This window comes from Lygodium microphyllum, chromosome 2 (assembly GCF_053477565.2).
Source record: "Lygodium microphyllum isolate KBCC chromosome 2, Lygodium_microphyllum_v1.1.10, whole genome shotgun sequence".
Classification (NCBI taxonomy): Eukaryota; Viridiplantae; Streptophyta; class Polypodiopsida; order Schizaeales; family Lygodiaceae; genus Lygodium; species Lygodium microphyllum.
The window spans coordinates 161,898,980-161,914,256 of NC_141136.1; the positions used below are offsets into that span (position 1 = coordinate 161,898,980).

A 15,277-nucleotide genomic window follows, 5' to 3' on the forward strand; every position below is an offset into this window, starting at 1 on the left:
ACCTCAGGGGTAGCACATCAGATGGGGGGCGCCAGACAGAAGTGCAGGCAGGGTAGTATCTCATTTTGTTCTGTTCTCTTTCTTTCATGAATATTAAGTTTGATAAGTCATCTTTCAATGTCCAAATCATAAAATTGAGAATAATCTTGGAGTTCCTAACTCTCTCTCTCTCTCTCTCTCTCTCTCTATATATATATATATATATATATATATTCGGATCAAATCGACAGACGAAAGGGGGGGGGGATGATATATACGACTTTGTGTCAATTGATGGATGAAGGGGGAGGATTCTCTCTCTCTCTCTCTCTCTCTCTCTCTCTTTTTTTTTTCGTAAAAGGTAATTGTATTAATTACGAAAAAAATACAAGATTACTGGATTACAAGATTCATGATGACACAAAGCCATCATGTGAAGAGGTTTTCTCTTTCTCTCTCTCTCTCTTTTTTCTGATTACAAGATACACGAGGGCCCTAGGCCAACGGGTGGGGAAGCCCCGTAGTAATGCACTGAAAAGGTTACACCAATCATGGCAACGACCCAAAGGCAATTGCCATATGCCACGGATGCAAATCCTCCCAAGGGAGCAAGTCGGAGTGTCGGATGATATCTAGCTGCCAATGCAAGAGCCCTTTAAGCCTGGCAATATGTCGGGGTACATTAGAGGCCGAATCAAAGAGAAAAGCATTGCGCGTGGTCCAAATGTGCCAGCATCCCCAATATCTGAAAAAGTGAAATAAGATCTTCTCATGCAACTGTGGCGGTGCGGGATACTTCGGGCGCACAAAAACCCAGTCGAAAGGAGTTAGCGAGGATCCCACCACCGCGCGCCAAATGTGCAACAAGAGTGACCAGATATTCTCGGCGAGCGGGCAAGAGAGAAAACGATGTCGGGCCGATTCCGCCGGTGCGGTATAGAAGAAACAATTGCCATTCGAGATGCGACGCTTGGCAAGGGCCGAGGCCAGAGGAAGACCACCAATCATCACCCGCTAAAGAAAAACCTTGCATTTGAAAGGTGTCTTATTTAGCCAGCCCTCCATCAGCGTTTTGTGCCACCATGACAGCGATTTCCGCAGTCCCCAAACAGTGTTAGCTTTCTCTCCCAGCCATTGGTGATCTTGAACAAGAAGATGATACACCTGATTAGTAGAGGCCTTTTCCAGACTCAGGCGGCCTGCAAGGTCCCAGTCCTGCCAAGGGCGATCCACAGTCAAGGTAGGAAAGGGTTGCCGACCCTGAAGCTTCAACGAAAGCTGCTCCCACAAATCACGGTATCCACGCAGGATCTTAAAGAGTCGCCGAGCAGTCCGAAATAATACGAGGACATTGTGAGTGGCAAGGGTAGCATCCGCAACCGACGTCACACCTAAACGGGCCATGCGATTAAATCTTGGTCTGAGTTGATGTTTATCTTCCCATGAAAGGAGTCTCGATACTGCCAACAATTCCAGCTGAAAGGAGTTAGTCTGCAAGCGGTCCCCTACTGGGTGCCAACGGGCCTTTTGGAGCACCACTTTCCAAGAGCCGACCAAGTGCAGTAACAAAGAGGAAGAGGGACTGGAAACACGAGAGTCAGCATTAAGGACATGCCACCAGGAGGCCCGAAGCCGTGTGTTGCCATGGCGGAGCCCGCTGTCCTCAAGAAAATAACGGGCTATGATGGTCCATGGGTGATGATCCACACACATGGCACGAAAAAGGGACCAACGGAGAGCTAACATATGAGTGTATGCATCCAAAATAGCTCCTCCACCCATGCGCTTAGGGGTACATGCGTGTGACCATGAAATCCAGGAAATGCCGGCCTGTAGTGAATCCTTCTTCCATAGCATGAAACGGATGGGATGAGTGAGGGCCTTCAAAGTAGTAGGCGTCCATGGCAACAAAGGCAGGAAATACGTTAGCATTGGAAGCATGATTGTCTGGGCCACTTTGAGGCGGACATGGAATGGCCACGCTTGCGACTTCCAATACATAAACTTCGCCGCCACTTTTTGTGAAATCCACTCCAGCAGGGCTTTTGACCGTACATCCACCCCCAATGGGTATCCAAGATGCCTGACAATGGAGCCACGGGAAACCACCTGGCCTTGCCAGCCTAAGGACTGCAAATCAGGCTCCGTACAACTGAGAATGGCTGACTTAAGGGCATTGATGCAAAGCCCAGAGGCCTGACCAAAGAGTGTCCAAACATCTAATGCCCTTCGAATGTTGTCCCTGTCCGCCTGCAAAATCATAAAGGTGTCATCAGCCAAAGATTGGCTAACGAAGTGCTGACCCAACGGAAGAGACAGCCCGGCCAGCTGAGCAGAGGCTGCCATGGAGGATAACATTGAAAGGACCGGGTGAGTCGCCAGGGCAAAGAAGAGAGGGCTCAAAGGACAACCCTGTCTGACCGAGCGTGCAAGGACAAATGGCTCTGTAACTCCACCATTAAGCATAACTCTGGAGGAAGTCTCAGCACTAATGGTGTAGATCAATCGGGACATTCGGGTACCAAAGCCCATAGCCGACATGAGGTCTGCAATGAAAGACCAGTCCACATAATCAAACGCCTTTTCCAAGTCCAATTGGATCAATACCACTTCCTAACCGGAGTGCCACGCATAATCAATAGCCATTTGCACATTTAAGATATTATGCAGAATGTTGCGGCCCTTAATGAAACCATATTGGAGAGGATGCACAATAGCTGGAAGGTGCTTGTGGAGCCGATTCGCCAGCACTTTGGAGTAGATTTTATACATGGAGCCCATCAAAGAGACTGGTCTCCAGTGTTGCAACTTTGACGGCGAAGGGACCTTTGGAATTAGTTTGATAAGGCCTTCTTTCCATGAGGAGGGCATGACCCCCGTTTCCCACACCTGCTGAAACATGGCCACCAATGGCTTCACCAACTGCGTGGCCGAGGTCTGAAAGAATTCATTAGTGAGACCATCCCAGCCAGGACTTTTATCATTCGGCAGGTGCAACAAAACGTCCATAACCTCTTCCTCGCAAATATCCGTCTCCAAAGCGGCTTGCATATCAACTGGAACCTGCTGGCGGACCAGATGATAGAAGACCGAGCGGGCATGCGTAACCTGGCTAGAAGGCGAGGAAGAGGAACCAAGAAGTTCCATAAAATAGTTTCTGCACATAGTGACAATGGTCTGCGGATCCGTGACCATGCGACCTTCCGAATCCTGGAGTCTGGTCATATTTTCGCGAGCCGGAGACGCATGCAAGGCGCGAAAGAACTTATGAGACTGGCAGGCGCTATCTTGCATTGTGTCCATCAAGTTGTGCAGCTTGGCGTGTTGATAAGATTTCAACTGAAACACTTGAATAAGATGGGCCAACCGCCTCTCCAGAGACAGCCGAAAATCATCATCAGGGGAATCCAGGAGCAAGGAACGGACCAAAGCCAGTAAGTCTTCTGCTGCATGTCGACGTCGGCGGCAAAGCGAGGCATGATGGATCCCATACTGGCGAGCAACCCGCTGCACATTAGAGAGCAGCCGTGCAAATGAAGGCCAGCCCTCAGAGGCGAAGTCCAATAAGAACCTCTCAATCAGCTGCTGCATATAGCCCTAGAAAATTGAATGCTTCAAATAAGAGGAGTTGAAACGTAAAGGGAGCCTATCCAGGAATTGCACAAAAGGTGCAATAGAGTGTGCCCGCATCTCAAGCTGGAGGGGGAAATGGTCCGACAACGCATATTGCCGCAAGACCTTCATTTCCAGCATCTCGGGAAGAAAATCATCGCCCTGCATGATATACATTCTGTCCAGTCGCCACCAGGTAGTTGCATATTGTGCGGAATGAAAAGTAAACCCTGAAAAAGAAGGGTGAAGCCACGACCAAAGATCTTGCTTGAGCACGTGCAAAGCAAAGGAACTCCACACCCGGCTTTCCGGCGTATCCATTACCGAATGCCCTGAAGTGGACTGAGAAGAGTCAACACACATATTGAAATCTCCCATCAAGAACCCCCTTCGGCCGAGTGACATGGAGCCCTGCAAAGTGGACCAAAGATCCCGTCGGGATGCGGGATCATTCGGAGCATAGAGGCCCAACAGCCATAAAATCTCTCCTTCAAATAAGACTTCGATCACCAGAAAGCGGCCCTGCACATCATTTTTAACAAGGACAGGCTGATATTTCTCATGGACAATCATCAGCACGCCCGAATAGTGCGTAGCATGGGTCCCTGCATAAAACAGACGGAATCCATGACAATCCATCACTTTTCCTGCTTCACCGTGACTTTTGTGCTCAACTGCACACAATACATCCCACTGGTTCTCGTGCAAGACGGTCCACATGGCATGTTGCTTATGGCGAGAGCAAATGCCTCGCACATTCCACGTGGCTATCTTCATGTATCCTCAAAGAAGGAAGTCAGGAACGAGGCACCTGCTGCCTCGATTTCACCTTTTCCGCGAGAGCATCCAGGACACCCTCATCCAGAAAATCAGCCAATACTGCAAAAGAATTCTGGCGACCTGCTTTGGAGGTAGAAGGGAAATCCACTGCCTTGGGAGAGGGGCGGGGATAACGCCGATCCCAGGGTGTAATAACATTTCCTTTGGCATCGAATGCCAGCTTGGTAGGTGGGCCTCTGGGGCCGTCGGTATAGGCTCTCCTTGGAGATTGATTGCGGGGGCCCGACGGGGCCATAGGACGCGCAGCCTGCTGTGAAGTGGCCATTTCTTTCCGGCGCGTATACGTGCGCACGGAATCCTGGGAAGCGGGAGGCCCAGGATCTGCCAGGCCTGCATCCAACTTTTTACCTTTTTTAGGACGTGCCTCAATCCAGTCAGTGCGACGGGAATCCACACTCAGGACCTGTTGTTTGCCTTTATCCATGACATGAGGAGACTGAAGGGCTTCCTGGGGCGTGGCATCCAGCACCATGTCGTCCTTGGGCAGCACAACCTGCGCATCCTCCGAAGACGATTGCTTTTCAGGGCATTCGGCCATGAAATGCCCCAATTTACCACATGAAAAGCAGTGGCCCGCAAAGTTGCCCCATTTTAAGCGAAAATACAAAGGATGCATGCCCGAACAATTGAGGCGAAGCCACGCGGGCCTTTTCCTGGCCGTGTCCCATAGCATGCATAAACGGTTGCGGTTCATCGCCCTGAGGCTTGGGGGAACCAGCACTGTTCGCACAACTGCCATCGCATCCTTCAACATGGGCCAATAGACCACCGGACAGTTTTCCACCTCTACCCACACCGGGCATTCGCATTGAAGCAGACGCTGGAAGTCGGCCATGGGGCGCCATGGCACAACATGAACCAAGCGGCGATCAAAGAATGGCGGCAACTTGGACAGGAGCTCAGCGCGATGCGTTTCCGATTTCAGCAGGACCTCATAAAACCCGCGAGGTCCAAGGAAGATCTCCTCAACAGACTCCCCTTGCAATAGATGGTGCAGCCACTGGCGAATATGCGAAAGCACTGGGATCCTGCCAGTGAAGAAAAGTATAACTGCACGGTCATAGAACACCGAGAAGGATCGCAAGACTGATTTGGGGTCCACCGTGGCTTCCAGCACATCATCCGTTCCCGCAACAGAAAAAGATTCGGTATTATGCTGGACATAATCGCCAAGCAGAGTATTGGCGAAGTCCAGCAAATGCTCCCAGTCGATTTCCTGCGAATCCACAGGATCAGAGGCCACTTGCGCATAGGAGCGTTCCGGAGGACTCATTGGCTCATCAGGTGTATGCTTGGAGCGTTTGCCGGCAGGCGGCTGTTCAGAACTCGGCGGCAACTCCTCCGTGCATGGCACCATATCTTCCGGCTCCTCTGCATCGGAATCAGGGCCAAGGGCTGCCACCGTCCGGTCAAGAAAATCCAAATCCAGGCCAGCCATACTGCTGTCTTCACACAGAGGGCGAGCTCTCTCGCTCTCTCTCTCTCTCTCGTTGTCTCTCTCTCTCTCACTCGCTCTGCAGGTCCCGCAAACCTGCAAAATCAGTGCACCACCCGGCTGCAGCAACAGGACTGCAACGAAGAACAGGACAGACACGCGCAGATGAACCGGGGCGCCGTGTAACGGGTCAAACACAGGAGGCTTAAACGGGGCTGCGTCAGCCCTGCACGCTGACGCAGAGCAGTCAACCACAGGCGGAGCACTCTGCACAGGTCAGACGTCGACGGGGCAGGCGCCAAGGGGTCAGGCACAGGGCAGGCGTCGACGGTGCAGAGTTGAAGGGCACTGCGACAGGCGTAGCAACGGCAGGTACAGACGGGCGCAGCAACGGCAGGTACAGACAGGTTCAGCAGAGCTGCTGAGGGTGTGGCCGTCGAGCGACAAGCTCTGATGCAGGCAGTCGACAAGACTTGTGGGTTATGGACGACAACTCACAAGCGGAAGGCAAGATCAAGGCAGGTCCAGCGTTGACCACAGCGATAGCAGGCAGCACCAGCGACGACCAACGGCAAGCAACGATTGCAGGGAGTCGAGGCGTGACAGGCATGACGGAGCCGCGACTAGACGGACAAGCGACGTGCGTCAGACGGCAGCCAGCGAGTCTCTCTCTCTCTCTCTCTCTCTCTCTCTCTCTCTCTCTCTCTCTCTCTCCCCCCTATATAGGCCAAACACACCTATTAGCCTAATAGGTAGCCCATTCCAAGTGGTGCATTGTCATATAATAATAAGGAGAGGAAGAGAATATTAGTTGAAGGTGCGAGCATGCCCCCTTAAAGAAGGGTGTGGCTTATATAATAGTTGGGATAAGGGAATGGGTCAGCATCATGGCCGCATCATCAGTCTTGCTGGCAACCATGCCACCTATGAGTGTAGCCAAGGAGAAGATGGATTCAAAAGAAGGAAAGGGCTGCCTACTTTGCTGACAGTCATGGAGCAATCATGCCAATCATGGGCAACAACCATGGACTTGGCAATGTAGTGAAGAGTGACCCGATGACGGTAATGATTGAGGGCTGATGCAGATGTTAAGGCAGTGAAGATGATGCCAATGGGGAGAGGAGATATCCTGCAAATGTGGAAGAGAGATGTGGGGGAGACCTGCTCTAATTGGTGGCCTATTGGGCTGTCACCCTCTCCCATGTCTTTGTCTGTACTCTTTTTCTTAAGTTATTATTCTCATTTAGACTAACTTACTAGCATCTAACCTATCTATGCTACCTATCACTAACCTACCTTTAGACTAACTAACTTATTGATTAAATAACCTAGAATTTCCACATGTTTTAACACTTATTATCTTCATATATTACTTTGTTAAACCTTTTAAACCCTACTAATATAACTGAGTTAAAACTCCCTAACTACTAACTTATTAAAAACTATATGTCCTATTAATCGTAAGCTCCTAGTTTTGCTGACAGCCAATTATTAAGAATCTTACTAACTTATCTGACTTGAAAAAACATACTAGTCTTAACATCTTGTTTGTGAGCATTCTTGAGAATGGTTTGATATATAAGATGGTTGTAAGGAGGTCTGAATTTATAACTTCAGAATTCTAGATGATAGCTTTGGTACATTACAGGGGCTGGCGACTGTAGTGGAAGGCTCCAGGACAGCAGGTGACAGCACTCGATGTCATAATTTTCTCTCTCTTCAGCATTCTTTGGCATCCTTCAGCCCATTCCTGTTCTTCCTTAGCAATTTCCAGCAAGATTAGCCATTGTCGTAGAAGGCTCCAGGACAGTGTGCAATGTCTCTCCTTTCTTGTAAAAAAAATCAAAATTTTCTCTCTCCAACATTTTCCCTCATCCTTTATTCTATTCCCATTCTTCCTTAGCAATTTCCAGCAAGATTAGCCATTGGAGGTGGAGATTTTGATTAATCTCTGCTATAAACCCTAATTTACAACAGAAATTAGGGTCTTGACAGCCACCTCGGGAAGTGCGTTCAGAATTAAGCTTGGAGACTTGAATTTCAGTCACCGAAAGAGGGGCAATTTCAGGAGATTCAAGTGGCTATTTGGCCAATAGACATTTGGAGCTGAATTTGTCACCCAAGGAGCAGAGTTGACAACCAATCAACCAAGCAAACCAAGGGAAAATTGGTTTGAAGGTTTGCTAGACATCCTTGATAGCAAGGGGCTAGTGGAGAGTGAAGAATATTCGAGGAATCTCAATGTATTCCATTCAGATTGCAATGCAAGTTAAAGAAACATTAGCCTAAGGTCCCTTCGGATGACCTAGACTTTTAAGAAACTAGTCTAGTGGGAGGTAATAATTGAACCAATCAGAGATGCCATAAGGCACCGATTGAGGGGAAGATCCAAGATTCACTACACCAATGGGGCTAGTCATTGATGAACACATATACTAGGGGGTGGAGAATTTGTACTACCTCCTCAGGGAAGGCCCCCTCTCAACCTCCTTGGAGTGGCACTACCATTGCTGAAAGGAGTTGAAGTTGGTTTGGGAATTGGAATTGGATTCAACTTTGGTGTGGATAGAATACCCATAGCTGTGGATGGTGTGATTTTTTGGGTGAATCTAATACAAAATGAATGAATAAATGAAAAGTACGGAATAATGAATGAATGTGTACGAAATGCTCAAGGGAAAAGCTATCCAACAGCTGATGGCTCTTGCGGGAGTGGGTTGAGGGAGGTTTTAATTTGTGTTGTCCATTGGAGATGAATGTGGAGTGCAATAACCACTAGTTAGAGTAGAGATGATGAAGAAAAGCGTTGAAAATGTAAAAATGATCTGCTGCAAATGCAAATGTAGATCAGGATGATGCTGAAAAGTACATCAGATGATGAGCAACAAGAAGCCAGCCTGCAAGGATGAAAATGCAGCAGTCCATGAGGTCCTAATGACTAGGAGAGGACCTGTGAACACTCAAACAAGGGCTGTAATAATAGAATAGAGGGCTGGAGTGATGGCGAGTTGGAACCAAATGCAGGTGTGGCCAGCCTTTGGATGATCATGGTAGCACTTGGAGGTGATGAGGAATGGATGGGCAACAGCAAAAGAGGAGCTGGCAGTCACATAATGACAAGGGATGAACTGCGGTAACCTGCAAAACAAGGGATGGAGCAAGTAGCTGGGCAACATCCTATTTATAGATCTAGATCCTCCCACAATTTGGGTGTTTGCTTATGGGATCAAAAAACTTTGGTAATTTTTAAGTTTTGGGGCTGTTTTAATGAGCTAATTAAGGTTTAATGTGCAATACACCATTTTTAGCTTAAAAAGGACATCCCCACTTCACTCTGGTGGAGTGAATGGGGGTCGAAAGACCCTCAAGTGTCCATACTTTGCCAAGCACCCTCTTACAATGCGAGAATGCCCCAATTGAGCTTTCCAACCACTCCCATATCATATAACATGCACATTAAATGTGGCTCTTGGAACTGTATCAAAAGCTTTATAGAAATTCACAAAGCAGCAGTAACTTGGCCAATGTGTGGCCAATTATGATAGTCCCATAATTACTAGGTAAAGTAGGATCACTTGGCTTGAGAATAGGCACAATAGCATTAGTATTCCAGCTCTAGGAAGCCTCAACACATGGCTCTATCAAATGTGCATGAAAGAACTATTGCCACCATATCTCTAGCAGGTCTCAAGTGCTCGGCTACCAAGTCATTATGATCCTATGCCTTACCCATGCAAAGTCCATAGTGGCTGTCCAAACCATACTCTCTGTGAAGAAGGTACCTATCTATGGGTAGGGTGCTGGCGGATTAGGGAGAGAAGGCTGATCTGCTACTATATAAAGACTGGCTGCATATTGTCCCATGTCAAGAGATGTAATGGACATGATCTGTGCTGTCTGCCTACCATGTATTTGAGAGCATCAGCCTTGAGGGAAGTCATTGTGTGGGATGTGGGAGAGGGAAGGCCATACATGCTATTGCATGTAAGGCCTCGTTGAAATGTTCTATGAGCTCAAATAGTGGGGATGGGTGAACAATCTGAAGATCTCTGGAGTAAATACCCTCATTCTCTTTGGAGAAGTAGTGTCTTGTGTGCCTGGAAATTGTCGGGGATCTTTCCCTGTGTGAACTGAAAATCCACTGTAGATGATAGGTAAGCATGATCCACATCTACTCCAATGGGCCATGGAGATACCATTAGATCCTCAATATGAGGAGTAAGCATGGGGGGGACCCAGTACATAATCCCTGGTGCTGGAACCATGTTGGACCTGCATGGGGTTGGGGGACAGGGAGAGAGATGAAATCATTAATAAATGTTTGCAAGAAGCCAAAAGGGCCTATAAACAAGGGTATCTTGCATGATGTAAGTGCTCCCTGTTTAGAGAGTTTTCACGTGACTTTAATCACAGTTCATGCATGACAGTGTTGGATAGTTTTAGTGTTCAAGGGCTGTAGACCTTGTGTATTTTGGGGTTTTGATTTTCCAATGGTGTATATGGACTTCACCTACTGGCCAGACGGCCTCTTGCATGAATCACACCCACGCACCAATCCCCCCGCCTGCGCCAGACAGGTACACACTCCAAAAAAAAAACAGGAAGTGATAATGCAGAGAATATCAGTGCACTAAACCATCTTTGTGTATACTGCATGAGTGTAGGCAAATTCCAGAAGCAATGACAAGGTAAGGTATCTCAAGGAGGTCTCTCTCAATAATGACTTCTGGGGCAGAGGCCTTATGCAGCTGCAATATGCCCCCAACTAAAAGGGCATGGAAATTGTTTGAGGCTGAAATTTGCGCCCACGTCAAATAAAGAACACCTGCCAATGAAGCTGTGTCTAGTGAATGGAAAGGGATTTCTAGCTGTTGAGGGGTGTTAAGAACTCTCTATAAGCATTTGTGGGGACTTCAATACAAATGACACCAAGAGGGATCAGGATTACCAAATTGGGGCTATGGTCATTGTACCTTGTCATATTGGAGTGAGCTGCATCCATGCCCTCTGCAGAGTTAATCCATGAGAATTACCGAGGGTGAGGAAAATGTCAAGACTCAAGAATTGAAACTAAACATGGCTTATTGAGATGCACCATCAAGAGTGTCAAGTGCCAAAAGGCCAAAATATCTCTAACCAAGTCAATCGTTAGGACCTGATCAAGCTGCCTGCCCAAACTTTTGCAATCATCTCTGGTGGCACATGAAGGCATTGGAGAGTGTCTAGTAGGCAGGTGGCAAAAATGTCACCATGCTGATAGAATAGCAGCTGGGTTGGGTGGTTACTATCCTGATGCACAGTGTAGCATTAAGGGAAGTGTGATAAAAGATCTCCAGATGAGGGGCTGAAAGGCTGCTTCTGCCATGCTGGAAGAATGTCGAAACAAGAATGGCTGTAGACAGTTCTATGCAGAAAAGATGGCCGAATGAAGCAGTCTCCATCTTTGGAAGGCCCATGATGGAACATTCATCAAACTTGTCTCCAAGCGTGTTGAATCTTTTGCCGTATGCCTTCGAGAAGTTTATTCAGTCTGCTTGGTAAATGTTTGCTAAAAGCAAGCCATGATTGGCAAAATGCTGTGCACAAATTACTTTCTCACCCACAAAATGAATAATGTCAAGCCAGAAGTGAGCTTTTGTGAGAGTCCTCTGATGATTGATCAATATTATGAAAGCATGTTGATGTGGTTTCCCAGTGCTGATCAAACTTTGTTGTTTTTAAACTACACAGTAGGAAACATCCATTCACACCCTAGTAGAATATAACTTAGTTGGGCAATTTTTGGGTCTAGCTGTGTGGTTACTGAGAACAGTCTGCCCTTTGCTTCTAGACTGATTTTGAAATTCTTATTCTGCTAGTTCTTCAATGTGTCTTGGTGCAGAGAGCTTCTCAAAATGCCTTGTACAAGAATAAAAGTATTGGCAAAATATTAAACTATGTATGTGCGTTTGTGCACATGATTGTGCAATCCACTTATACACGTGTCAGCTATAACTGGAGAGTTTTCTTGCAGAAATCTCAACCTCAACCATGGCTGTAAAAGATGAGACAAGGGAACGCATGATTCAGAAAGCAAAGGTGATCCTTATTCCATTTGCAAGTTGCAATGCATGCATTCGAAATCCATGCATTATAAAACATATCAAGTATTATTTCAATGTGAGTATTAATAATACTCATTTCTGTTTTCCTCCGGTTCAGATTAATATAGTCTTAGTAAAATCCAGTCAGTTTGATGAGCTGATGGCAGCTGAGAATGGAGACGAGTCAGATATTTCGGAGGAAGTTGACTAGTTTGACAACGATTGACATAGAATGCCAATTGATGAAGTCTCCAAGCTCGAAGTCATCAGTTAAATTCTTTGTTGCTTATGATTATAAGCTTCTGCTCTTCTTGAAGTGAGAAGAGATATCGAAAATTTTTGCAGGGATTTCTAGTCTTGTAGCTGTTTACTTAATAAAAGACATTACCACGTGTTATACAGGGTTCATGCTTGCTGGACCCAATGGACAAAAGATGCTTACTTAGTTTGATGTTTGAGTCAACATCATTGCCTGTTCCCTACGAGATATAATTAGTTTATGATGGCTAAACAGGGACTACACTCCGGACAAAACTCAGAATTTTGAGCTTCATGCTTTTGTCAAACTGCAAAGATCATTGTTGCAAAAGTAAAAGAAATATTGTCAACAGTACATTATCTGGAATCATAGACAAAGCACAAGGCTTGAATGTAACAAGGGATACCGTTGTACTATATCAACTGGTGTCTAAGGTGATGGGTGTGTGCCTTTCAGGAAGGATCTATGATTTATTTTTTCCAATCATTGCTTTGGGGACATGCCTCTCAGTATCAGAGATGCATGCTTGTTGAAAATGATATGAGTACTTATGAAAGAGAATGGCTACTGCACTTAACTAGCTAGAGATTGAGGCACAGAGAGCTAAAGCATCCAAGTATCAAGTTACAACCTCTTAGGTCTTAGTGAAATACATTAAGAGAGTTGCCCCACCCTGCGCCTGATATGTATGTGAGCAGCCTTGTGGTGTATACTCACAACAAATGCAGTTTAGGTTGCTGTCACATTGTTCTCCTAACCTGTGTGCTAGTGGTTCTTTTCCAGAGTGTTGTCCCACCGTGCACCTGAAATGTACGCGAGCAGCCTTGTGGCATATACTACAAATGCAGTTTAGGGTGTTGTCACATGGTTCTCCTAACCTGTGTTCTAGTGGCTCTTTTCCATCTCATACTGAGCGCCTCCTGAAGTGACCATGATGGTGGCGTCAGGACTCGTGATGATGCAGCAATACTTCTGTCCATAAGATACGATCTTAAATGTATCTACTGTGAACTTCTCTGCTATCCTGGACCATCATTCGTGTCTGGGGTCCAGAACCTCTTAAACAGAGTTTCGCATCAACAAGTTGTGTTGATTTACCCTCTCATGAATAGAGGTCTGATTTTAATTGTATGTCTTACGTTTTCCATCACTATGCTTGCTCAACAGAGTAAGAGTGGCACCCCTGTTGCTTTTGCTTCTAGAGCAGATACATGGGGGGGCATTACCTTTAGAACCTCCTGTGCAAAGTATCGTTCATGTCTTATTTTTCATGGTTTTCTGAACATGCTACTTACTAGTTCCATGGTAAACATTTTGTGCAATTGCATGTGTTTGTTATTACCTCAGTGAATGCATGTTCTCTTACAAACACCATGTATGGCTGTTAATAATTTAATTCAAAGCATGTTGCCAAATACAACTTTTGTGAAACATCATCTATGCTTATTAAATCATTTGGAAAGGATGATTTGGGTACATTTTATATTTCTATTAACCTTGATTGTGCTGACAACAAGAGCTATGAGGTACCATGTAGAGGGTTCTTTCCATTATGACTGGTGCTAGCAAGCCACGATGGATTAGGCCAGCATTAAGATCAAGGTTATGCACTCGTGCTTGTAGGCAAACATGATGTGAAGTTGGATCTAGGGTTCAAAGATGCATACCCTAGATTTCATCAAGAAATACGATTAAGCTTCTAGTTTGTTTAGGATATACAATAATTTTAATAGGTTTTTTAAGGTTACATTCATTGTGGGGTGATCCAAACTAGAATGGGGCACCCTCCTATATGGCATCTTGTTTATGCTAATTTGGCATAAGATGAACTAACTGACCATTGAGGAATGGATGTCTAGTGAGGTATAAGTCCTAACTTTATTTCCAAGGTTGTAGCAATCACTTTTCATTTTAGATGCGTAACGGAAGGGAGATAGCACACAAGATATGGAGGCTCAATAATACATCTTCTCCTTCTTTATCATCCTTCTCATTTCTCAATGACCATAATGAGCATCTCCCAAAGTGGATAGATACTTTGACTTTATGATACTCTACACATAAATCTTTTCTACATTTCATACAACCATAGGATATGAATTAGTTTATGCTATATTTCTCAACACTCCCCTCTCAAGCTTAGAATAAGCTTGCAAATATAATACTCCAAAGTGCGCTTTTAAAGTACTCAAACTTATCTTTATTGAATGCTTTGTTAAAGATATATGCGGCTTGGTAATTGGTTTTGATGTATACCAAGTCTCTCTCTTCATCCATGACTTTTTGTTTGATGAAATATAGTGCATTTTAATATGCTTTATTCTTGTATGATAGACTAGGTTCTTTGCAAGCATAATGCTACTAATGTTATCATAATACATGATAACTCAATTTGTCTTAATTCCCATATCATATAGAAGTAGTTTTAGCCATATTGGCTCACATGCTATCAATGCCATTTCTCTACACTTTGCTTCCATGCTTGACAAAGAAAATGTGGGTTGTTTCTTGTTGCTCCAACTCACCATGGTCAAACCAAATGAAAAAGTATAATCATTAGTGGATCCTCTATCCATAACACATCTTGACCAATCTATATTTGCGCATCTAAACAATGTAGGCTTGCTCCCTTTCTCATAGAATAAACCATAGCTAATTGTCTTGACATATCTCAACGCTCTTCTCATTGCATACAAGTGTGATTTTCATGGACTTTGCATAAATTGGTTTATCACTCCCATTGAATAGCTAAATTTCAATCTTATTATAATTAAGTAGATCAAACTATCAACTATATTTATAAACATAGTAATATCCTCAAACATATTGTCCATGATCAACTATCTTTATTGATTCAACGGTGTATCAATTGGCTTACATGTTGTCATTGCATACTTCTCTAACATTTTCAATGAATATTTACTTTGCACCAACTGAGTTCCATGTAGAGTGCCAATTACTTCAATGCTTAAAAGTACCTTAACATTCTAAGATCTTTAATGTCAAACTCCTTGTGTAAATAATGTTTTACTTCAACAATTTCTCTTTTAATAGTATCTGTTATGATAA

At 45.2% G+C, this 15,277-nt stretch overlaps 1 protein-coding gene across 10 annotated transcripts in view; it reads left to right on the forward strand.

The window, feature by feature from the left end:
• LOC148040555 (uncharacterized protein At2g34160-like) overlaps window positions 1–15,277 on the forward strand; it is a 186,519-nt gene that overhangs the window by 132,359 nt on the left and 38,883 nt on the right. The window contains exons 4-6 of one of the 10 annotated variants that reach the window (XR_015694980.1): window positions 11,880–11,944; window positions 12,068–12,218; window positions 12,352–13,339. Coding sequence is in view for 9 of the 10 variants with exons in the window: in XM_087700802.1 (XP_087556928.1) it covers window positions 11,880–11,944; window positions 12,068–12,160 (158 nt within the window). In the remaining variant the exon portion in view is untranslated. Of the gene's footprint in view, window positions 1–7,514; window positions 7,552–11,879; window positions 11,945–12,067; window positions 13,340–15,277 lie in introns of those variants that run through there. The other 9 variants (XM_087700836.1, XM_087700844.1, XM_087700848.1 and 6 more) reach the window with 9 other exon arrangements.